At 31.0% G+C, this 24,986-nt stretch overlaps 1 protein-coding gene across 3 annotated transcripts in view; it reads right to left on the reverse strand.

Annotated features, from left to right (window-relative positions):
• Positions 1 to 24,986, reverse strand: part of LOC146538257 (uncharacterized) — a 74,099-nt gene that overhangs the window by 2,080 nt on the left and 47,033 nt on the right. Inside the window, exons 5-22 of one of the 3 annotated variants that reach the window (XM_085186425.1) lie at positions 23,750 to 23,842; positions 23,219 to 23,364; positions 22,345 to 22,411; positions 22,201 to 22,236; positions 21,106 to 21,322; positions 20,730 to 20,844; positions 20,395 to 20,427; positions 19,630 to 19,695; positions 18,186 to 18,280; positions 17,742 to 17,911; positions 12,403 to 16,854; positions 12,085 to 12,144; positions 7,043 to 7,206; positions 3,718 to 3,768; positions 3,134 to 3,388; positions 2,710 to 2,950; positions 757 to 918; positions 251 to 377 (exon numbers count right to left, since the gene is read on the reverse strand). In XM_085186425.1, the coding sequence (XP_085042551.1) occupies positions 251 to 377; positions 757 to 918; positions 2,710 to 2,950; positions 3,134 to 3,388; positions 3,718 to 3,768; positions 7,043 to 7,206; positions 12,085 to 12,144; positions 12,403 to 16,854; positions 17,742 to 17,911; positions 18,186 to 18,280; positions 19,630 to 19,695; positions 20,395 to 20,427; positions 20,730 to 20,844; positions 21,106 to 21,322; positions 22,201 to 22,236; positions 22,345 to 22,411; positions 23,219 to 23,364; positions 23,750 to 23,842 (6,550 nt within the window). The remainder of the gene's footprint in view (positions 1 to 250; positions 378 to 756; positions 919 to 2,709; positions 2,951 to 3,133; positions 3,389 to 3,717; positions 3,769 to 7,042; positions 7,207 to 12,084; positions 12,145 to 12,402; positions 16,855 to 17,741; positions 17,912 to 18,185; positions 18,281 to 19,629; positions 19,696 to 20,394; positions 20,428 to 20,729; positions 20,845 to 21,105; positions 21,323 to 22,200; positions 22,237 to 22,344; positions 22,412 to 23,218; positions 23,365 to 23,749; positions 23,843 to 24,986) is intronic. The other 2 variants (XM_085186426.1, XM_085186424.1) reach the window with 2 other exon arrangements.

Genomic DNA, 24,986 nt, shown 5'->3' on the forward strand with positions numbered 1-24,986 from the left:
ACGAATATCTATTTAGTAAAAAATAGTAAGAAATATATTTTTTAAATAAGAGTGTGCTATTATACTTAGGCTATTTTTAATTTGAGTATTTGTTAGAATGTGTTGTGAAATTATTAACTTCTCATTCTTGCCCAATTTTCTTAATTAGATAGGTCTGGGCTGGCCTGGGTCACGACGGTCTTCACAATTATTATATAACTTTAAATTTTAGATAAAAAACATTAATTATATAACTTTTAAATGAACTTACGGCACCGCTTCCGCATTGGTATCGACGTAGAGCGGCTCTGAGTTGTTGAGGTCGACACCGGCGCCCGTCGGCGGCCCGTAGCCGCGCTCCGACGCGGACAGCGACGACGTCGACTTCGTTATGTAACCTGAGTGGATGGAAACTTATTTCAAAGTTTATAGTGAATAGTGATTCAGATTTATTATTAAATCTATTCTCAATACCCTCAAATTTCCGTTTTCCTTGCAATTTCCACATATTGCGTCCTAAATGACAGACTAATAGACGTCAATCTTTTCTTACTAGAGTCGGGTCCGTAAATATCCGGTCTAATCACGCATATTTTTATATGCCTGAACCGGAAACCGTAACTTGACCGGAACTATAGCTATACTACCTACTGCTACTACTACTACTATAGCTATATACCGATAAATGCTCTCAATGTTTCTCATAATATTTTAACATACTGAGATCGGACCGAGAACGATACGATTCGCCCTTAAAATATGTGTGTGTGCGCGAACCTTGCAGTGGTATATCGGCAGGCGGTGCGTTGGACAACGCGGGGCTGTTGAGTTGTGGCGTATAGCGGTGCGCGCCCATACTGCGCTTGTCCACGCCGTTGAGGAGCCCGTGCGCGGCGGGCGACGCCACCGGCTTCGGCGTAGTTAGAATTGGTTGGGGTTCTGAAATTGTAAAGTTAGATATTCTTTATTGTATGGTTCAAGGGTTTGGACATATAGGGTAAAACCGGGATAGATGCCCTACTTTTTGAAATATCCACTTAATTAGATAAAATATCTTTTAAAGAGGAATAATTTTTATTTATTTAGCTAGCTCAATCCTTTATGATGAATTACATATATTTTTTTTTAACAAATCAAATATAGATTTTGCAAAAAATAGCTTTTCGTGAAACACTAATTTTGAGGATAGATATATATTGACCTATATGGATAGTTGCCCCACTATGAAATTGCTGGGGAGGATAGATGCCTGCAGAGTAAGGTAGGTGCACTTTATACCGATTAAATGAAAAAACCAAACTAATTGTTAAATAATTCTAATTTAAAAACAGCAATTTTGTTTCCAACAAACATAATTATAATAATGAAAAGTATATAGTGTTTTTTAAAATTTTATAATTGCTATTAAATTGTAATATCACAAAAATAGGTAACCATTATTAAAATTTTAAAACATTTGTGTAACTAAAATATAAATTGTTAAGTTTCAACATCCATTATCATATTTTTTAAGTTAAATTTTACAACAAAATTACAATTCTTAATATTTTTTGTTGTAAAACACTAATATTATAAATTAAAATATTATAATATCATAAATACTAACATCCACATTGCACAATTATACATTTTTATATTAAAAATAACAAAATATAATTTTTAGTTATCTATTCTAATCATCTATTCTAATTCTCTAATTATCTCAAATAATAATTATTCGTTATTCCAATTTAATTAAAATTTAGCCAGATAGGGTTTTTATTTTTCCACATCTTGCGCAATAATTTCTGAAAAGTGTACAGGCTTCATGTGGCCAGGTCTGACACATTACACATTAAATCCAGTCGGATCGCGACTTCGTATAGTTTTCGAAACATTCTAAACATTCTAATGAAACAGTCTAACTTAGTTTTCAATTGTTTTTGCTTTCTCTTAGCTATATCTTTCTTTAAAAAATGCTAATTTAATAAATACTTTAAAAAATATTTTAAAAATATATACCTAACTCCATATACTGAGTATAAAGGGATAGATGCCCCTAAGGGCACCTATACCTCGAAAAATCAGGGCAACTATCCTTTGTGATAGGGATAGATGCCAAGGATTATTTTTAGTAAATTATAAACAAAATAGAATCTATAAGCACCTACATACAGTCTTAATGAACCAGTACATCGACTTAATAAAATTTATATCGTAATTGATTACAAATTATAAAGTTATACAACGCAAAATATTAACCTTTAAATCTTTGACGCGTTCACGAATTTCGCCGCGGATATATTTACTAAAATGTGCTAAACGCGTCCTCATTGCACGAATGTCCGTGAATAACTTTGGTGCGGGAAGACTGTGGCTCCTGCTTGTACAATTATTTTTTTGTCGCGAGTTCGGGAAGTTAGGTATTTTGAAAATGGGGCATCTATCCCACTGCGGCATCTATCCCGGTTTTACCCTAGATATTAATTTTATTTAAAATAGTACAAATTGCGGCTTCTGCCCCTAGTTATAAAAATTAAAAAAAAAAAACATTTCTGCGACGCAATAATATTTTAAGTATTAAGGTAATTGACATACAATTACTAAATTCTTGTACCTATCTGAATTCATATGCATAATGTTATACAAAATAGAACATTTTAGCTAAATAATTAGTATTGTAGTCTTGTTTTCTTTATCAAAATTTACGCACTAAAATAACTAGATATTACATTAAATGATAAATCTTACCTGGTTTATTCTGACTAGGTTCCTGCAGTATCGTTACATAGCTATCGGGGAAAATGCCAGTTTTGTTTCCATTTCTGCCCTCCCACCAATTATGATCAATGCGCCTCGTCAAGACTACTACTTCACCCTTCTTTAACGGAAGTTCAAGATTAGTTTGTGCGATAAAGTCGAACTTAGCTCTAGCTTTTCCTTCCACAGCTGCCGGCTTTTTTAGGGTTTGAACACCATCGCTTTTAAGTAGCTAAAATAAAAATAAAAATTACTTAATTATATTTTATTATTTATAAAAATAATGTAAGTATGTATAACAATTCAATATTTTTTTTTTCTGTAATGAGTTTATAGTTTTAAATATATTACGGTAAAACATTTACATGATATGTACCTATGTATATGAAAAAAATTTTTTTTCACTGATACGTACCTCAACATAATTATATGGGAATAAACCAATTTTTCCATGTACCTCCCCTTCATACCAATTAGAATCTATTTGCCTTCTGACATTTATAATATCTCCTTTTCTAAAACTAAGTTCTCTTGCTGTTTGTCCGTTAAACGTGTATAAGGCTTTAGCTATTATTTTCTCAGCTTCGTCGTATCTATTTAGAGGCACTATCGTCTTTTGTGATGGCATGAAGTTGTCTTGGTGACGCCTATTCTGCATATCCTGCAGTTCCTGTAATTTTAACAAAACAAAAATTAATTTATATAATATGCACCTATCTATTATTCTGTACTGAAAAATAAATTATATTAATCAAAAATATATTGAAGCTTATAAGATTTTCCTTATTAATATGCGACATCTCATCCACAAGGAACATATATTTTTTTTAAATATAAAACCAAAAAGAATTTTGAAGAAAGTTTTAAATAATGAGAAATTTTGTGAAATCATCACAAAATTTCAAGCCAGCCAATTATGATACAGCATGTTCCTGGTTAACTTAAATGCGGAAGTGTTAATTAAAACCACTCGTAATTCACATATTGTTTACTTATCACCTTGATAGAGGCATCAAAAGCTTCGATTTCAGCGGGACGGATATCATTTTCCTGTAAGTGACAATGAGTTAGGCTTCGATATTTATTAAGTATTATTTTTTTATTATATCCAGAGGTTTCCTATACAATATAATTTACATTTTAAATAGATAATAACAAGTTTAATTGCTTATAAGACCATTTAATCATAATATTTTAAGATATTTATATTAAAATAACATATTTAACATATCAAGATTCTTAAATCGTTAGTCTTTTTCACATAAAGCTCACAAATGCGGACCAAGTACATGGAATGTTGTTGTGGACCTACTATTGTACTTTAAGTTACGATGGAATGGGAAGTTCAAGGTCAGCTCTTTGATATATTACAACACTAGTAGGTAGATTGAAATATATTATCAGGTATTTATTAATATTTCTAGGTGGTCTTGTTTATCATAGAATGTAAAACCAATTGGAATGTTAGATATGTTATAAGGTTATCAGTATACGATACTTAGGTTTAGGTTACATTAAGGTTAAATTATGTGGTATTTACTGTTCATAATTAATTGCAGTTCCTCGTCGTATAATTGATGTTAGTTCGAGTTTAGTGCGGCATTTACTTTATTTTGAATTGATAAGAACAACTTTTTGAGTGGCAGACCTCAACGCCGCTCCTCGTGGCCTCTATTTATTATTAGTCTTATTGATGCTTAATATTAAATTTTATTTTTAAGTATTTATTCTGACTCTACTTTTGGTGATAGAGGAAAATATTTTTCCTCGGGTGAGAACCGCACCCACTATCATCCGGGTGACAATTCGGTGTAACCAACATGCGTATTACTAAGCACTTACTTACTTACTTATATTATACTTATGTAAAGAAAATCGTACTTAAACGACTTAAAAAAAGATTAGATGTTCAGATAATTGCGTAGAAAAGTGAACTACCATTACATAAAGATTGCCAAGCCCTTGAGTGAAAGTGGTCTTTGCGCTCGATTTCGCGCCAAACCGTAAAAAAAATATTTGTAACACTTTTTCATCTCAGTTAGTCAATTGCGGAATATAAATCTAGAGGTAAATACAAAGTTAGGTTTGTACGTACGTACTCGCGCCAGTATTCTTTAATTAAGTTAACGATAATCTGTTTGTTTACTTTCTGTTTTTTCTTATTCACTTGTTATTATCGCGTCAATATAATATTTATATCTATATTAAAAATAACTTTTTTGAATATAACGTAAAAGAAAAGTATTCAGTTCAACAAGGTACGACCTTTTAAACATAAATAAACACGAGATGACCACCAAAATTAGAACTATCTAATAAAATTACACCTTTCTCCATACCAACCAAATTAACAATTTACTAACAAACACACAGACACTACGAAAAACATTATAATCTCACCTTAATAACTAAATCCGGAGTTGTATGCATCTTTTATATATATAAAAACCCATATATATAAAACACATGTACCAAAGACCACTGTCCACAATACAATACGTAACGGTCTGGTGTGCGCGCGCGAACTGGCGCTCTAAAGAGATGACCACACTTTATGGTCATTAAAACCACCAGAGTCAACCAGGTGTTAAGAAACTGCTTTCATATGCATAGAGCCTTACTATCTTGTTATGTGATACCGACAGTTATGTTTTAGCTGGATTTAAATTGTATCTATTATTCTAACTCGTTTTCATTCATTTGAAAAGTGTAATATAAATAGATGCTGTTTTATGTAAATTACAATATTTTTTTTATTTTAATTATTTTTTTTTAGTTTCACGCTGTAAGCACATAATAGAGTAGGCAGAGGGAACCTGGGAATCTAATCTAATCTCATCGCTCGTTTTACGAGGAAAAGCGAGGAATTGAAAATATTAAATATTTCACTTCCCTGAATGGGAATCGAACTCAGAACCTATTGTGTTTACAGGCACACGCTAGTGCCCCTTCGCCGCGACTTGCCTCATGTTTAATCGAGATATAATATATTTATCAAACCTGTAATATTGTAGATATAATATAAAAATAACGCATAAAGACCGATATTGAATTGTAATACACTAATCATTTGTTGTCCTCAATATCTATATCTAAAAAAGTATTTTTTTTTTTAAATTCATAGTCGAGAAGTAGACTATCGACCAAACTGCACTCGCGTGTATGTCAGTAATGAATCGGTAATTTATGCTATTAAGGATCAATGTTTCTGACAAGCTAAATGGTTTTCGTTCTAAATTCAAAAATGAGCATAACAATTTATAATAGCGGGAAAAAATTAATCTTTCATATTTTTTAGTAGTTTTTTTAATATTATATACTTAGACATAGTCAAAATCTCCTCCTTGTAATGTAACAATGTGTATGGAAAAGGCTAAACCAAGATCGTCTGACTTGGCACCAGAATACAAGGAGGGTCGACCTCAAAAGGGAAAAGAAGGAAGACGAAGAAGAAAAAGAGTTTTTAATATTATAGAGCATACAGGTATGTGGGAACGTAAGTATTTTTAATACCTTTGCTTTAGTAGAGGCAAAGTATTGATTAAATCGCGTGTAGTCTGCGGTGAAGTGATTAGCATTCCGTAGATCTACGTTGTCTGACAAGCTAATTATATACCAACATTTAACTCGCTTTAAAATAAAGAAAATTAATACTCACTCTGTAAATAAGATTGCATATTTAAATGCAATTTTATGTCTATACGTTTATTATATCCTTTTTAGTAACATTTTTTACCTAGATGTAAATTAATTGGGAGATTAAGATATAAATTTTGATTCTGAGTGTCATTAAGATTCTATCCTTATCTATATTAATAAAGATAACTGTTTACAAGAACCTCTACAAACTATTTTGATGGTTCCTTCGGAATGACATTTTAAATCGAGGATAAAACATAATTATTTTTCAATTATTTCAAGCGCAAAAATCTATATGTGTGATTTTTTAGTATCAATTGTATAAATATAAAAAAAAACGTTTTATAACTGTATTTTTTTAAACACAAAATACTAAACAGAAGTCAAGACAGTGCGTTACGCTAGTTTAATAAACTATTTCGTATTTTTGCGCAAGCGTCGGAATATTAAGCAAGATTACGAAACAGCTCGATATAAAATTGTATGAGTTTGTTAACGTAAGTCTACCTACTATGGGAAAAGTTGAATTTCATTAGTTAATATAACAATTAAGAAAAGAGTCAATTAAATGTTATATTATTTCATTATTTAATCAAAAAAAAATATTTTAATTCTGCCAGTAAAGTAATATAAATAAAAGTACATATTTACCTAAAAAAAATATTAAATTTAGCTATTTATTTACCTGTAAATATTTATTCCTTCGCTGTTCCCTGTAGAGTCGTTTCATGTGCTCCGCCTGCTGCCGCGCCAGTTCCCTTTCGGGAACGAGCGGTAAGGGGTCGTGTCGCACCGGACACCGGTAGTGGATGTTCACGTCGCTCTCCACGTAGCGTCGGCTTGGCGATTCTATTTCAAAATTAATTATATTAATGACATTTACTAGCTTCCCCTAAAACATATATACTTGTTTACTTTACAATAACACATGAGGCCATCGTGGCGCAGCGGCACAAGGGTGTGACTGTAACGCGACGGTTGTAGGTTCGATCCCCACTCGAGGAAGTGAAATATTAATTTTTTTGCTCCGGTGTCAAGCACCCCCAATGCCTCCAGAATTAGTCAGATAGTGGGAAACGGAGTGTCTTAACACTAGGTTCATTCTGCTACCCTGCTGAGTGCGAGATACAGCGTGAAGCTGATTTAATTTAAATTTAATAACGCATTCATTAGATATAGTCATATATTAATTTAAATTCTTTTAACACAATTTGACAAGAAAACATATAAAAGTTAATGTAACAGGTAATTATTAAGCACATTTAATATTAATAATTAATGTTTACAATTTTTTACAAGTTTCAAGTAAAAAAAATGATAATATTAACACCAATGATTTATATTTTATACATAGAAATGTAAGTGAAAGTGCCGGTAGTACATATCATAACAGGTTATGTTGTAAGATGGTATAATAGCTAATATTTTGGCGTTTGTTATATGATGATACGTAACACCAAACGGAAACCGGTTAGAGTTATTCAATTTATATGGTTTTTTACATCGAATTAATTATTTAATTTTATGGACCACTGGTCTATGTTTTATCTATATTTTTTATATAGATAAAACATAGACTAGTAAATTTTGGTTACAACACTATTAATGCACTAACAAATCAAAACGGAAGTATATTGCCGGTTTTAGTCTATGTAAGAGTATAATATAAACATAAGTTTATAATATTATCCATGATATGTAAGCAGACGGAAACATACAAAGAAAGAAAACAGCACCACATGTACCACCAGGTTCGTTTGTAAATAGATATCAATTTGTACTTTTCTAGTCAAATTACGTTTCTTTAGGTCCGTAGAAGTTAGCACAGCGGATTTACCAGCAGGCTGAGTAGGCTAGAGTCTAGGTCGGCAAATTTTTAAGGTGGCAAGTTTGAGAACCCATTTTTATGCTAACTCAATACCTTTCGTAGTATCTCAAATATAAAAGATTTCTGATTTATTAAACTTTGGAGGAAAGGAAAAATTGTAGGTATTAATAATTCCTACATATAATAGAAAATCCAAATATTATGCGCATAGTGGAAAACGCGTTAAAAATGAAAGCCCTTTGTGGTCGCAAATCGCTCGTTAACTTTCACTTAATAGGCATTCGCGGCACGCGCCCTGCCTCCGTGTAAACACGCGTGTACCTCCGTGTTCTACCATCGAAACAAGCTTCTATAAAAGGTATTATTGTACCATACATACATATACATACATGCTTAGGCGTTCATTCCGGATTTCGCATATGATAACAGAATGAGAATTACGTTTTGATTCTTTACATAGAGCGATACATGATAAAATAGTTTTTAAATGAGTCAAAAATGATAAGCACTTTTGTGTTTTATGTTCACATATTTTTTACTATAAAAAAATAATTTATATGTCATTATATACTCATTATTTAAATGATAAGCCCCACTAGTACTGAATAATTACAATTAAAGTATAATTGTGACAATATAGCTTATAAATACTGAATTGAAAATATATTTGTTATTAAATATATTGGTAAATATTTTTAGTACCATTATTGACCGCAACGTTGAATTTTCTTTGAAATTACGCACTTAAAAACAACAGAATGGGGTGACGTATGATGAAGTTCTCAAATCAGTCATTCTACTTAAAAAATAAATAATATATAAAATATAATGAAAATGGAAAAGGCACTTATTTTTTAAACTATAAATTATATTTTACTATTTTCTAGCAGAGCTTGCGAGTCAAGCACAAAATGCTCTGAGTTCCTCACGCTGCAAGGCGATGGGTACGACACCCGCACGTTGATTGCATGGAGTACTTATTAGTTTCTTCTCCAATACATTATGTTTTTGTTCGACACTACTTACATATAATGTAGGAAAGTAAACTTATTTAAGCTTGTGCCTTAATGCTTAAGCTTATTCGATAGTTTACTGCGGGAAAGATTTCTATTTTATTAGTACGTGACTGGAAAAGCTGTAATAACTTTCCCATTAAAAAATAGAAACTTATTTAAAAAAATATATATTTTATAGTGAAATAAATTGTATGATTAATTTCTAGTAATTATTACAAGTTAATTTGTAACAGTAAGTTAAGCCTAGGTTTTATTACATTAAAAGTGATCTTAATTTTGCAACTTTATCGGTATTTCATTACGAAACGACATCTCTTGCCGTTTTGTAATCAGTCACTTAATAACGCAACTACCGGTTACTGATACTAAGTTTCATTTTTAATATTAATACACGTATTAAGAATTTACTACAAGGAAAATGCTAAAAAAATCAAATATCCAAAAATTACAAAAATACTTGATGTATAATATAATACAAAAAAAAAATAGTATAAAATATCGTTAATAGAAATGATATTATATTAAATCATACCCAAAGTTGCAATTTTCTTTATTTGTTTTAATATGCCCATTTCGAAGTCACCATTCAAAGACACTGACAAAAACTATTTTACGATTTTAGAGACGGCAGATCAGCCGGTCCGTCTGTCAACGACGCGACGACTGTCGCCGGGCTACCAGATGCACTTTCATCGACGTCTCCCGCCAAAAAGAACCCGCCAAAACAAATTGACAGACACTTTTTTTTTTATAAAATAAGAAACAGAATATTATTACAATTTTTTTAGTAGCATTTATGTATTATGAATAGAAAATATATTTTTTATAATTTATACTAGAATTTCAGTATAGCTACTATTACTATTTTATATTTTTTTTATTATTGAAAAACTTACTATATGGTAAAGGCGCATAAACGTCTGGATAAATATCGGTTCTATTCCCCCAGTTTGTAAACTCATGGATAGTATGCCGATTGTTATTATGAGGATTCAAGCTGTTGGTTCTAAAAGTAACGTCTGGATAAAAATCTTCCTTAATCTCTTTGTTTTTACTTAGGCTTAATGAAGAATATTTATCTGGTTTTATGCCCTCATTTATGGATCCTTTATTGTTCTTCATATTTTGTGATATTTTCATTTCATATTTTTCTAGATGCTTAGGACTTTTTTCTGTCAAATTATCACTACTAACTGGGAAGATTAATTTTTTCTTTACATTACTGTGATTTATTTTTGTGCTAACATTTATTTCGCGATAATCAGCCTGGCTTTTTGACGTGGTACGTTTGGGCGCAACGGGAGGTATTACTCTATTAATTTTATTTTTATCGGACACTTGTGTTTCAGTAACAGTAGGAATTGAATTGGTAGTCTCTTTTTGTGTTTCTTTAGGCGTCTCGATTGGTATGATATCCACATGTTCAGTATTTTCTGTCAATAAATTTTTTTCGTCAATATTCTTAACATAATTAACATCAATGAAATTTACACTTTCATCATCATTTTGATTTGTCAACATTAAAATGTCAGTAGTATCTTTAATATTGTAGTTTTCTAATAATTTATTAAATTTATCGTCGTCAGTTAATGTAGCTGGGTCATTTGTTATGTTCAAAGATTGATCACTGTTTAATGATAGTTGTAGTTTGTTATTTATATTTTGTTCAGAGATATTACTGTTTAAACTATCTGGGTCACTTTTAGATATAGACTTGTTAGGACTTGTTTCTTTAGAAAAAAATGCACTGTCATTTCGATTTTCTTCTATATCTTCACTTTCGTCGTAAAAAATATTTTTCTTTACATACGTTTTTAACGCCCTGAGGGATTTCGACATACTTCCTGATATAGGAAGATTAGAGTAATGCAAGTTTTCATCGTCTAGAAATATTTCTGAATTTCTACTACTCCAACCACTTTCACTTAAAATTGTTTCACTTGAATGATATTTTTTCATTTTGTATAAAAAAACTAATAAAACCTCTTAGTAAATGTTCGACTTTTGTTCATGGCACTTTGTACAAAACTAAACTAACGATAAGATAGTTTATCAGTTAGTACGATGATAAACTTGTTGATTAATTGAGCCGTATCGATTTCACGCAATAATACTTTCGCACTTATATATACTGAAGTAACAAATAACACATAACAAAGAAGGCAGCGTTTCGAAGCAAGGAGAGTAAGATACTATTTACAATGAAATAAAAACTGTTCGAACTGGTTTTGCCTCAATCAAATTAAGTGACGTAAATATCTGGCCGACCTTTAAAATCGCAAATAGTGAACACGACGGTTCAACTTCAAGATCAATTATGTTTTACCAAAAATATATCTTTAAAATATGTTTTTTAAATAGTTTTCAATAAGTAATTATATCCCAGTCACTTTCAATTGTTTACTTTATACAACCTGATTTTACGCAACGTTAAAAAACAATTATAGAATAATTACACTAGATTATAGTACATAACAATTAATATAGTTATTGTTATATATACTTCGTCGTGGTGCAGAGACACAGTTTTCGGTGTAAACACGACGGTTGTAAGTTCAATTTCCACTCAGGACAATTAATTATTTTAATTCCGCGGTCAAGTGAGAAAACGAAGTGCGGCGAATAGTTTCGTTAATCATTAAGTAATCTTAAAACAAGGTTCCCTCTGCCTACCCTGCTATATGGGGCACTCAGGGTTAAGCTTAAAAACATACATATTATTTTAGATATCTTACTTTCAGTCTTAAAAAACAATTAATGAAACAAATTTGCTACGTTTAATTGTTGGTAAAAATACATACATAACGTTAAATCATTTCAGCGTATTTACACATTATAAACACATAATTTGAGTGGAATTCTTATTTCCACATAGCTACTTGCCTGAATCGGAAAAACTGCCGTGTGAGGTTCGACGCGGAGGCTCTGGAGCTGAGTCGGACTCTATCAGGATATAATAAAACATAAAAATCAAGAACTAAATAAGTCTAATGGCTTTGAAACAGATAAATTAATATTCGTATACACCCTTTCCTGATTATTTTATTAAAATTATTAATTTATATATAATTCAATTTAATATTTATATTATGTGTAATTATTTATTTGGTGTACTTTTTACGAAAATCAATTAATCTTAATTTTTTTATCTCCAAGTATAAACGTATAATAAATCTGGCATAATAGAATAAAAATATTAACCTTGAAAGGTAACTGTGTGTCGCGATGACGTGACATAGGGCGCTAGTCGGTGAGGCCATGACGCCAGCGGAGGCCGGGGTGGCGTGCGAGGAGGTTCATATCGGCTGGCCGGCCTATGGGCCGACGGATCGAACGTTTGTTTTGCTAAGGATTCGTTTTTGAGTATGGAGTTTAACTTTACTGTATCTTGATTACTTTGTGTTTTATTTTTCTTGACGGGACTGATGCGACCTCTAACCGAGCTGGTAAAATCTGCTATTGGTTTATCATTATCTTCAGGTTTTGGATATCGATGAGCGACCCACGGTCCCTTCAAATATGATGCAATATTTTGAAGTTCACTGACATCAGGGGCTGACGTGTATATTTGGCCTAGAAGTGACATAGCTTCGAAACGGCGACGAATGCGTTCTACTTCTCCAGGTCGACATTCTAAAGCCTCCTCTGCGGATCGAGATCGTGTTGGATTACGTTTGTGAAGTGCAGCTAGCTTTGATATGACATCAATATGCGGCATATATCGATTATTAGGACGGAGTGGCATGCGAGCCACTGGTAATAAAGCTTTACATTTTTCTTTTCGTGAGGCCCTTTCAGTAGAGGGCCAGTTTTTTCTAATATCGTTTCGTATTATTTCTGGATCACTACGAAAACGTCGGAGTACTGCGTTCGCTGCAGAGGGTGAATCGAAGCGCCGTGCAAGGCGGCGAACTTCCCCCTCGCGTGCCAGTTTAAGGTAAGCCCGCCAGTAACGCTCCGGATCGGGGGACGGGCTCCGACTACGCCAGATCGTCTCGTCACTGGAAAACCTTAGCGTGTCAGGCGTTCTCCGATCGTTTACGTACACTTCCGATATTGGCGAAGGTGATCTGGAGTATAGGTCGGACTTGTAGGGTAACGATAAAAATTTATTCTTTTCAGTTTCACCAAATAATTCTTTAATATTTGCACACGACTGCGACTGAAATATTTTATTTTTTTCTATTTTGCATTCATTTAAAGTAGAAACTTTATTTATTTCTTTTGATGTACATTTCTCATCTGACTTATCCTTAACATGATAAAAAATATTTGGTTGTTTTTTTTCTTCTTTTACAGATTCAAAATATTCAACTTTTTTTTGTACTTCTTTTTTGGGACCTATATAAATTACAGTTTTTCCGGATATATCAGAACTTCCAGTTTCTGTTTCACTAGCAGATGATTGATTTGGTGTAAGATTTTTTTGAGGTGGATAAACGATATGCCGACTCTTCTCATCCTGTAATTGTTTATCTGCCTCAACTATCTTCATATTAGTATTATTATCTTCATACTTTGCATTATTTATTTGATACTCCGAGGTATTTTGATTTTTTACTTCAGGTGGGGCATCAAATTTATTTATTCTATTTAAAATCTCTTTGCTAAGAGATTGAGATATCTTCTTTTTTTCATTTTCACTTAGAGACATTTGTAGCTTATTGACATTGTTTTTTAGTTCTTTTTCTGAACCTAAAGGTATATTTATAGCTGCTATCGATTCAGACTTATTTAAATCTGATTCACGTATCATTGATCTGGGTGTAATTAGCGAGCTACATCTTACATGAAGTGTAGGATTAATATCATTTTTAGAATTCTTTACTTCGATTGTATATTTTTCTTGTTCTTTAGCTAATTTATATTCAGATTCCTTGCAATATATTGCATTAAGTTGATTTTTTAATGCATTTACCTGATCCATTGACAAACTGCTCCATAAACGATTACCAATCCCAATTTTTTTTCTTAATTCAGATAAAGAATCTTGTTGCACTAATGTTTTAACTGTAGGCCTGTGAGTACCTTTAGGAATATTTTTATCTATCTCATTCTTCTTATTTATATTAGTAGCTGTTTCTGCAACACTCATTCCTCTCCACAAAGGCTTGTAAATATCTTTACATGGATGTTGATCGATTTCACTTATATCATGCGAGTTTTTTTGCTGCCATTCTTCTTTTAAGTCCTCTACTGACTTTTCTTTTGTTCTTAAGCCTCTTTCCCTGTTGAAATTCCATCTAATATCGTTGACGTCTTTGGGATAAAAAAGGATATCATCTTCATCTTGAGCTCGTTTAAGTTTTGTATATAAATTATTAAGTTCTTCTTCTGCCCTTTCTATTGTACGGATTTTCTTCCAACGATCGAAATCAATAATTTCTTCATCTTTTTTTCTACAACATAGATTTCTACTTGATGTTGCTTTTTCTAATTCAGCAACTCGCTCTAAATATGCGTAATATCGATTAAGCTCTCGAAATCTTTCCGATCTACCTTTCACATTTTGAATATCACGAATATATTCATCATATTCGGGGTCGCTTATGTTTGAATCACTTTTAGTTCTAGTAGGAATATTTCTTTGGGGTAAATGATGTTCAACATCATCTGCACTACGTGTTCTTGGTCCTTTCTTTATAGTTTCCAATTTTGAATGCGTTCTTGCATTATGGATGCGTCGATACGATGGTGATCTAATTGATAACGGAGATAAACTTCTACTGATTGATCTTTTTTCAATTACTTTAGGTGAAACAGGACGTGAAGTTTGAGAAAAGTATAGAATATCAGGATTTTTTTCAGTAGTATTAGATAAAGTTTCAAATATTATTTTTGGTGGTGAAGCATACTTTGCTTCTTTCGCTCGATCAAATTTATACATTAATTTTGGTGATATACTTTTAGATTGCAAAACGGACAATTTATTTAGATCTTCTGGGCTTCTTTCTAAAGTGTGTTCCCGTTTCTTATGAAATATTACTGTAGGAGACACAGGTCGTGATGTTTGAGAAAAATACAATCTGTTACAAGGAGGTTCACTTTTACTTCTTGACGTTGCCAATGAAGATGTTGACCCGAATTCACTATCACCCTTAAGCAAACTATCAAAGCGTCGAATTTTACCATCCATCTTTCCTGGCCATGAAATAGATCTTGAGCTTTGTATATATACGGGACTTAGTTGTCTGTCCCACATTTTAAAACGTGACAGTGAGACAGGCTTACGGTGAATTAAATATGTATTTATAGAAGCAGTACTATTTAAATTACTTTCTGGGAAAGTTTGAAAGAATTTAGCTTTCTGTTGAACAGTATTCAATGAATTTTTATCTATTATCTCATCAATCATTTTTGTGCAAGGTGTTTTTAAAAATAGATTTTGAAAAAAAGAGTCCGACATAATAGCATTTCGAGCTTTTTTTATTTCCTTATCATATTTTTCTAAATATTCATCTGAACCAAAGTTAGATAATTCGTCTATAACTTCTCCAAATTGCTGTCTATTTTCTACTCCTTGAAGTGATTTTTTATGTTGGTTTTTATCAGAGCTTTTTTTACACTGTAATTTCATAGTGCTATTTTTGTGTAAATTTTTTGTTCTTTTACTATTTTGCTCACTTTTAAATTCCATAGGAGGCTTTATCAAAATATTATCTGAAGATTTTTTTGTCTTTAAGTTTGCTATGGTTGCTGTTTTTATTTGATTTTGGTTTTTCGTTTTTGATGGTAAATGAAGAGAGGATTTTGATATGTTCGACATTGAATGTAAAGATTTTGCTGGTTTATTTGCTAATTTCATTAAACATGGAGTAGACTTAGCTGTCTGGCTACATAATTTCATTTTTTTCATTTTATCTGATGTACGCATCATATCCCTACTTTTATGCAATATATTACTTGATTTTGTATTCGGTGTAATCGGTTCCTTTGTAGTAATACTTTTAGAAAGTACATTGGTACTTTTCAAAACACTTTTAGGTTTTATTTTAGAAGGATCAATACGTTCATTTCGTTTTTGAGAACTCCAGAGTCTATCTAAGGGAGTCACTTTATCTAATATACTTGTTATAGGTGTTTTTCTGCCTGCGCCACCAGGGATCAAAGTAGATGAAGAGGAGGTTTCATTCCAATTTCGTTCTGAATGAGGATAATTTATAGGTAACATTGTTCTTCTAGGTGAACTAAAACTACTAGTTCCACAGGTTTTAGGAGTATTTATAGTGGTTTGTTTTGTATTCTTTGTCAAAATACCAGTATTTTTGTTCCTGTTTAAAGGTGGAGGTGCAGAGGTAGAGACTGCTCGAGTAGTATTCATGGTTGAATTTTTTTTTATTATAATATGAGTGTTTTGACGTTTTAATTTGTGACTTATTTTGTCTTTTAGAAATTCCACATTAGATTTCTCAAATGTTTGCCTTTGCGGAGAGACCGACGCATGTCTTTTAGACGTAACTAATTGAAGTGTGCGACTGTTTTTAGATGATATTCTTCTCGGCGGTATTGGTGGATGTTCATTCATTATATTCATTGATTTATTTATATTAGTGACAGGATAACAAATCACTTCATGTAGTTGAGGTGTTTTTTTATGTACTCGTATCTTTGTTAAGGTAGACGATATAGGTATATATTCAATTTCTGATTCATCTGTGGAATTTCAATCTTTGCTGAATGACTCATCTTCTCAATTTTCGTTAGACGTGAATAAAACGTGTTGTTTGTGCTCCTGTTATAAAGGAAACTGTGTAAAGCATTTTACACTAACACTAATCGTGGTAACAAACGTGCCAGATTTAAATACGTGGACAATACCTAAGTGTATGTTTAATTTTGGAGTCTATCTTAAATCATGCATAACTATTTTACCTTTTAATGCAGTCATCGACGCACCAGCACCATTGTTATTGGTTTTAACTTAGAGCCATGCAAAATAAATAAAACTTACCTGCAGTGATTGAGGATAATAACTAATGTGATCGCGGTTAGAGAGCATCCCACATTGTCATTACACTATGGCCTTGTTTAACAATAGCTCCAATCGTAAATAATACGAGTTATACGTAGGCTTTTACAGTGACCTTGACTTAGATTTCATATAATACTATGCAGATCGGTTTGAAATCTCTATAATAATAGAAATTTCTACAAGGAAAGGCAAATAGCTTTCGCTTTGTTAAATTGTATTAGTATTAATTTAATATTCCCACTTTAGCTAATAGTACGCCCGCAACCAATAATCATGCCTTAATAGTACGTAAGTTCCCCAATTAATTAATAAGTTATTCTTAATAAGTGTAATATAATTTAAAAAAAATATATTAAAAAAAATAATCAAATAAGTAAATTAGAGCTATGAACGACAAAAACATTATTTAAGAAAAAAAATATCTATAAAAACATTAACCTTATTAAAATATATCTTTGTTTATCCGTTATTTAATTTAAATATTAATACTGTAAATAAAATAGATTTTTAATTTCAATTTAATATTTAAAAAAAAAATTCAAGCAATTTGACATTGAATTTCACTTACCCGTTCTAGGTGGTGCTGGCGACCTGAACCCGCGTATCGGTGGTTCCCCCCCAGCTTGGAGGTCTCGGTAAGCTGCTCGCCGCTCAGCCGGTGAGAGTGGAGCTTCTGTGTCTTCCCGTCGCCGGAATATTAACGTCGAGTCGGATTCGTAGCCTGATTCTTTTAACGCTCTGTTGGATTGATAATTACTATTAATAATACAATAATGGTAACAGCCTACTTCATAATTTAAAAAATAAATATATTGATAGTGGAGTTTCTATTAAATACAACGCCATAAACGTGATGATTGTGAGTTCAGTTCCCCCAACGGGCTCGGGAACTTAAAGCCACCCAAAGCTTTGAGTTTTACCATTTTATGCGCAATGTCTTGAATCTAAGAATATATTCTGGACATTCGTTCTCTGTGCCTATATATGGGTTGAAATGAAAAGCTGATAATACCTTGCCATATTAGATTTGGATAGAATTGCTGATGTAAGGTCTTTCTTTTCCTTCGGTGAAGCTTGAGATTGTGATTGTGTACCCGATTCATTTTGCTGCAAAAGAAATTATAAATGATATATGTATATTAAATTAAAAGATTCTTTTGTCATTCTAAGAATGCGTACAGAAAGAAAGAAATACAAGTCGAAACTTATAATTTTATAATAAGTAAACACAGTAAATGCAACGTATTACATTTCATTCGAGCGCATAACATCTATTCATGCTTTTGTAGTGTTAAAAGAAAATATACTTTAGATAAACAAATTGAGGCCCTGTTTACCGCTTTCTAATAAATTTCTGTTGATTCACATTGGAGATATTTGTGACGGCCTTAATTTCTGCTTACTATAAAAATATGGTACAGAATACATTTAAAATACATTTAAAACGACAAAAACTTATTAGGCGACAGACAAACACTGCGTTCACATTCATATAAAAATGTCTTTATAGCAGATAAAACAAGACAACAAAATAAATTCATCACCATTCAGCATAGCGTAAAATTACCTACTTTCGTGCCACTTTTTGCTTTTAAAGAAACTGACATTAGAAATTAAATGTTAGGTAACAGAACGTTACTAGGCATATTTAAGACCAGATGTTACTGATGATTTGGCTTTGAAGTACTGTTACTTCTTTATACATTCTTATAAATTCAACGAGAAAATCGTAATAAAAACGTTATATATAAAAACTAAATTTGTTCAATAAAAAAAAAGAACAGAATAGCTTTCATAGTATTTTCGTAACTAATATAATTTTTATAAACAGCCCAAACGTGCAATACTAATAGTAAGTTATACAAATTTCTTGTCTGGAGCAAAATATAACTATATCGAGCTTAAAAGATAAATAATTTTGAAATGAAATAACAACGACAAATAAGGGACGTTTTTCGAGATAATAAAATTTATATACATAATATAACATAAATATGACGTTTTATATTAGATGCCTTATTTAAAAATATTTAGAATTTATATATAAGCTACGTGCAAAGCTTTAAATTTTGATCAATGTAACAGGTACCATATGAATCGATTATTAAACAATATTTATTATCATTTAAGCTACATTTTATTAAAAACATATAATATGGAATGAATCGGATGAATATTATGAGATTTTTTTTATTTTCTTTTTCAGCTGAACTGCTGTTCATACGACGGGTAGGCGAAGAGAACGCATCGCTCTGGCTCCGACTGTACCAAAGTGAAGAATAACGAACATATTAATAAATAATAATTCATTCTCTCGAGTGGGAATCGAACCCGCCACCAATAACTAATATTTATTTTTAAATATATTTATACGATGATTTGTGATATATATATGGTAACTATAACAATGAACACATGGAAGGCACCACAACATGCAGACATGTTAGGAACCTTACACTCTTCTGTATAGCGCGAGCGAGCAATGTGGAGTAAGGAGGCAGGGGGGAGTTCTCATCTAGCCACTGTTAGTGTCCGCCCAAGCAGCGATGTGAACATAGCATTGTATGTGTCAGTGATAAAGCCAGCGATAGAATGCTAATGTTTTATAGAAAAATGGCTTATTTAATGGTAAAATATCGAGAAATAAAATTGTATTTTTAGTTAAAGACAAAATGAAATTTCAATTTCAATTACCTATCCAATAAATTTGTTTTTTTTGTCCTCATTCTATAAAAGGAAATTTTAATCAGCTTATTTAACAAAATAAAGGGAGCCATTCTTCTATAAATAAAATATTAGCATTTAACAATAGAACGAATATAAGTGTTAAAAACTTTCAAAGTACCAATTTGTTGTTTTTTTATTTAATCTAGCCATTGTGTATTTTATTTAATAGAAATCTCTTATAGTGAAAATAGTGACCTTATTGTAATGTAAAGAATATTTATCAACTTTGAACCAATATCTAAAAACTTTATTTAATATAGAATATTACAAGATTTATATCTCAACAATTTCTTAGTTTCTTGTTATATTACAAACAGACAAACATGTAAATATGCATGTAAGATTAGCTGAGCCGCTTAATCAGATGTTAATATATCCATTAATCCTTAACTAACTGAAAAAATAAAGCCAAATTTAGGGTACAAAACACATTAGAATACAAATTAAATAGTTATGTCACAGGTACACAGATAAAAAATTTAAAAAGTTCGTACCCCATCAAAAATGTCCATGACCTCGTCCCACCACTAGAAAAAAAACAAATTAATTTTGTTTTTGTTGAGAATTTATAATTTTCATACAGGCTGTTAGTTTTTAAATAAGAACTAATGGTTATATGAATTAATGAAGAATGAATTTTAACCAATCACGTGAAATGAATTGTATAAAACAGCAGTAGATAGCGAATTTAAAAAATCTTATTATATTTTTTTGTTTTGTATTTACTAAATGCTGCTATTTTTATGACACCTGAGTCCCCGTATATAATAAATATAAGAAATAAATATTTGTACGTTGTAAAATAATATAGATATGCCCCTATATATACCTGTTTCGCTTCTTTGTCAATTACGGAAGATTTTCCTGGCACATAGTTTTCTATCCTGCCTGGTTGGTTTTTATATACTTCTTGACGTGCTCTCGCTGACGCTAATGTACTGTACCTTTACAGATAAAAATAATTTACGTAAGTTAACGATTTCCCTTAGAAACAGTGTGTTACGTCGAATGGATTAATATGATGTAACATTCGAATGCGTACTTCCTGAGATCAGCATGATAAACTAAACAAACACTTTTGCTTAAAATCATTCAATCATTAGTTTTTTTCTACTAAAAAAGCTCTCAGCCCCAAAATTACATCTAAAAAATATTCTTAAAATATATAAATAAGAAGAAATACACAAATACTAAAAATATCTCACTTATTATTTGGCAAGTACGGCGACCCATCGTCGTATCGTCTCTCTTCCTGTACAGATGCAGTGCGTCGCCTCGGACCGGATGTGACGTCACTATCGTAGGCGTCGCTCCACGTGCTCGTAGTCAACCGTAGGCCGCCTTCAGGTTCACTGAGGTACCCGGATCGCGGATCGAAGTAGGCATATTGTGATCTGTTACTGCTAGGCCTTTGAGGCTCACCTAGAATATGTTTTGTATAAGAAGAATGTGAAAATAAAAATAAAAAGTAAAAATAATATAAAAAAGGTATATAATATAGTGAAATCATTTTGTCATATTTTAGAATTTTGATAAATAAGAACTTTATTATGGCAAATATTAATTGTATTTCTTGTAATGTGTATGCATATAAAAATGCATATAAAATTTTGTGGTTACATTTTTTTTTTTTTTCAGATAGTGAAAATCAGTCATAGTATATAAAATTTATAATGTCTTTCTGTCCTTAGGTTATAGACTACTATTAAGTAGGAGTAGAAACAAATGGTTATGGGAATGATTATTATTTTTATTGGACGCTTACAGTTACTATTATAACATAAGCTTGTTTTGATGAGTTTAGTTAGTAAATTAATTTATAAATTATTTAATTTCATGGTTATTTGTTTCTGAAAATGCCGGTTTGCTTATGTATTTAAAGTACATAAGAGATATTCGTACAGTTTGTAGAAAGTAGATAAACAAAGTGAAATTTGGCAATTATATTGTTTGATAAGCGACATTTTTTACATATTTCACATATTGTAGGTAAATATATTTTTTTGATCGTATAAAAATATAATTCAGTATAAGGCATAAAACAGTACCTAGGTGAGGCACTGTTACAGCTTGTGGGTTTAAATCTAAAGATAACATTACTAAGTTTTTACATTATATTACAAATATTCATTTCTAATATAATGTAAAAACTTATACAACAGCTAAACTAAAAATAAATAAATAATTTGCGTAGTAACTTATCTAACAATATTCGTTATATACGTTAATTCGAAAAGCAAATGTTATATGGTGACAGCCACCGATGCATGGTTTTAATTTTGATAATATAAAATAATCACCTCGACGGTTTTTGTATCGAATCGTCACATAATCCTCTGAAAAAAATGTTAAATAATTGTGTAAATTTTAAAAATAAAAAAATTAAATATAAATAAATAATAAGAAAATAAATAAAACAATTATAAACTATTCCATTATCTTACCATCGAATTTGTTTTTGTGTATAGTGTCGTACATCTTTTTGTACCATCTTGAAGGGTCTTTCACTTCCTGAAAGTAACATTAGAAAAAATTATAAGGTATTTCGGAATAGGTAAGCTTTTCACTATTACTTATTTAATAAAATTTTCTTTGTCTTTTATATTTTTTTGAGTGACTGGCTGTTAAGCCCAAAACAATGCCAATTTTATCCTATACTAGATATAAATTGAATATCAATTTAACTATTTATTTCAAATAATTTATATGTATATTATAACAATTGAATAATTTAGTTGTGATAGTACAATTTTTGACAAGTTTCGTAGCTGGAGAGCCTTGTCTCAATTGTTCAAATTATCTATATTATTATATTAAATGTGCACAAAAGGTTTTTTAAATTAGCAAATATTTAGATATATACGAAACAGAAATTGTAATGATCTTATTTACATGGACAGAAATGTAAATAAAATACACACAAAGTTGTGGGTGACGATTATAGGTTTTTATATATCGTCGTAGCTTGGAGTGTAAAACTGTGTATTTTATTTAATAGCTAAGCTAACTGCTTAACTACCAAAATCTCAGGAGAGACAAAGAACTACCAGTAGGTATACGAGTATATTATGTAATTTCAGAAGGTTTTACAATTTTGAAAATAAATGTAAATCCTCAACTTTATGAAATAAATAAAGGTCGATTTTGTATTTTTATACTTTCGAATGTATAAAAATGTACGTAATGTAAAGATTCTTACGATTTATATTGAGACAAATATTAAAATTTTCATAATAAACAATCGTTGTAGCATTTTCAAAACATTTTAAAAATTACATATCCTATTTTCATGGAAAATCGTAGTTCGTTAATACTCACAGATCTAAGTGCAACAGGCATGCCGTCCTTCGTAATTGGTCCGATTCCTTCAATTTTCTTCTTGGCGTCAGTCATCTTCTGACTCCTCTCGTAGTCGCTTCTGTCACCTTCACCTTCGCTAGCGTATTCCTTTCGTAATGCATGCACTGAAAATATAATGTAATTTTCTGTAAGTCTATAGCTCGTATGGCCATGTCGCTCTGTTGGATTAGATATACATTTTTATCACAAAAATGTATATCTAATTCAAAATTACAACTAATCAGTGTATAGATATAAAAAAGACAGTCATAGCGCAAGGGCACGACCATGCGACTGCAAAAGCGACAGGTTGTAGGTTCGATTCCCATTCGAGGAAATGAAACATTTAATATTTTCATTTTTCTTGGTCTGGTAACGTGGCAAAGCGCGGTGCTTGGTTTCAAATTATGTTTCAAAGTTACAAATTATGAAATTTATAAAAGAAAATTGTATTTATAGTTAAAAATGGCTAGGGTCCACTAAGTATACAATATATATATAAATATTTACCTGGGTCACCTTTGGGCGGCGAAGGGCGGTCACGTGGAAGACGTGGATCTCTCTCTACAGGAATATTGGACGGCCCGCGCGGGATTTGACCTTCTGATATAAAAAAAGAATAATATGGTTATTTATATTTCTTGATCAAGTTTATTTAATAAATAACCCTTTACCACGGTTCAAGTATAACCATAATAAATCGAACAATATGTTTATTTTGTAAGAGTTAAGCAATAATATTTACCATAAACAACAACTTGTAACTTCAATTCGTACTTTAGTCTAAAATTTTGGAGTATTTTAAGTGAAAAGAAAAATCTCTTTTTATCCATTTATATATTTTAAATACTAGTTTGAAATATATTTGCTTATTTTCATATATCGACAACAACAAACAAAATGTAATAGACCTAAACCTAACCTTTTACAGTAACTAAGAAAAAATGTAATATCACTTAACATATACGATTTCTAATAAAGTATATTTTTAATTTGAATTAATAGTTATTTTTAATATGCATACTATAGAATATAAAGCATTTTTTAAAGTTCAACAAACTGTAAATAGATTTCAATGTAGACGGGGAAAACGTGCGGAAATTTTCAGAAAAAAAAACATTTCAATAAGCGGTAATTCAATAAACTTCTGTATTGCAAAATGATGTTTCATATATTTTCAATTTGTTATTTATTGAAATAATTCTATAGGGCCAATAAAATATACAAATATACATACATTTGTAAGCTTTATAAAATATTTTTGTAATAGCAAACGAGATTAGAGAAGGGTGTGTTGAACATAAATTTGAAATATGAAATTCATCTGTCGGGTATTTATTTATGAGATATCTCGGAATAATCTAGCAACTGTCTCTCTAATAGAAAATCCAATTAGATAATAGTTATGTCAGACGATCCGTAGCGCCTTCGCGAGGATATTCTGCCGTCCTATTAAACTTTAATAATAGTGGCGGACCCTCGTCAGCCATCTTTTCACTCGTAATAAAACGTTAGATTCTCAATATTTTTCCATTTTCCAAGCTATATTGAATATGTCATCTATTAAATTGATAGATACCTTATAACTTTCGAACGTGAACCCACGTGTTAAGAGAACTGATATTTTAACAATGTAATAATTACATATTAAAACTATAAACATCAAAAATTAAACTTTGTATGAAAAGATAGATTTTTAAGCATAAAATGCAAATTTATATTGTTAATTTCGATGTAATATTTATAT

The sequence above is a fragment of the Heliconius melpomene genome, chromosome 6, assembly GCF_056956725.1.
Source record: "Heliconius melpomene rosina isolate 202511_hmr_F chromosome 6, ASM5695672v1, whole genome shotgun sequence".
Lineage (NCBI taxonomy): Eukaryota > Metazoa > Arthropoda > Insecta > Lepidoptera > Nymphalidae > Heliconius > Heliconius melpomene.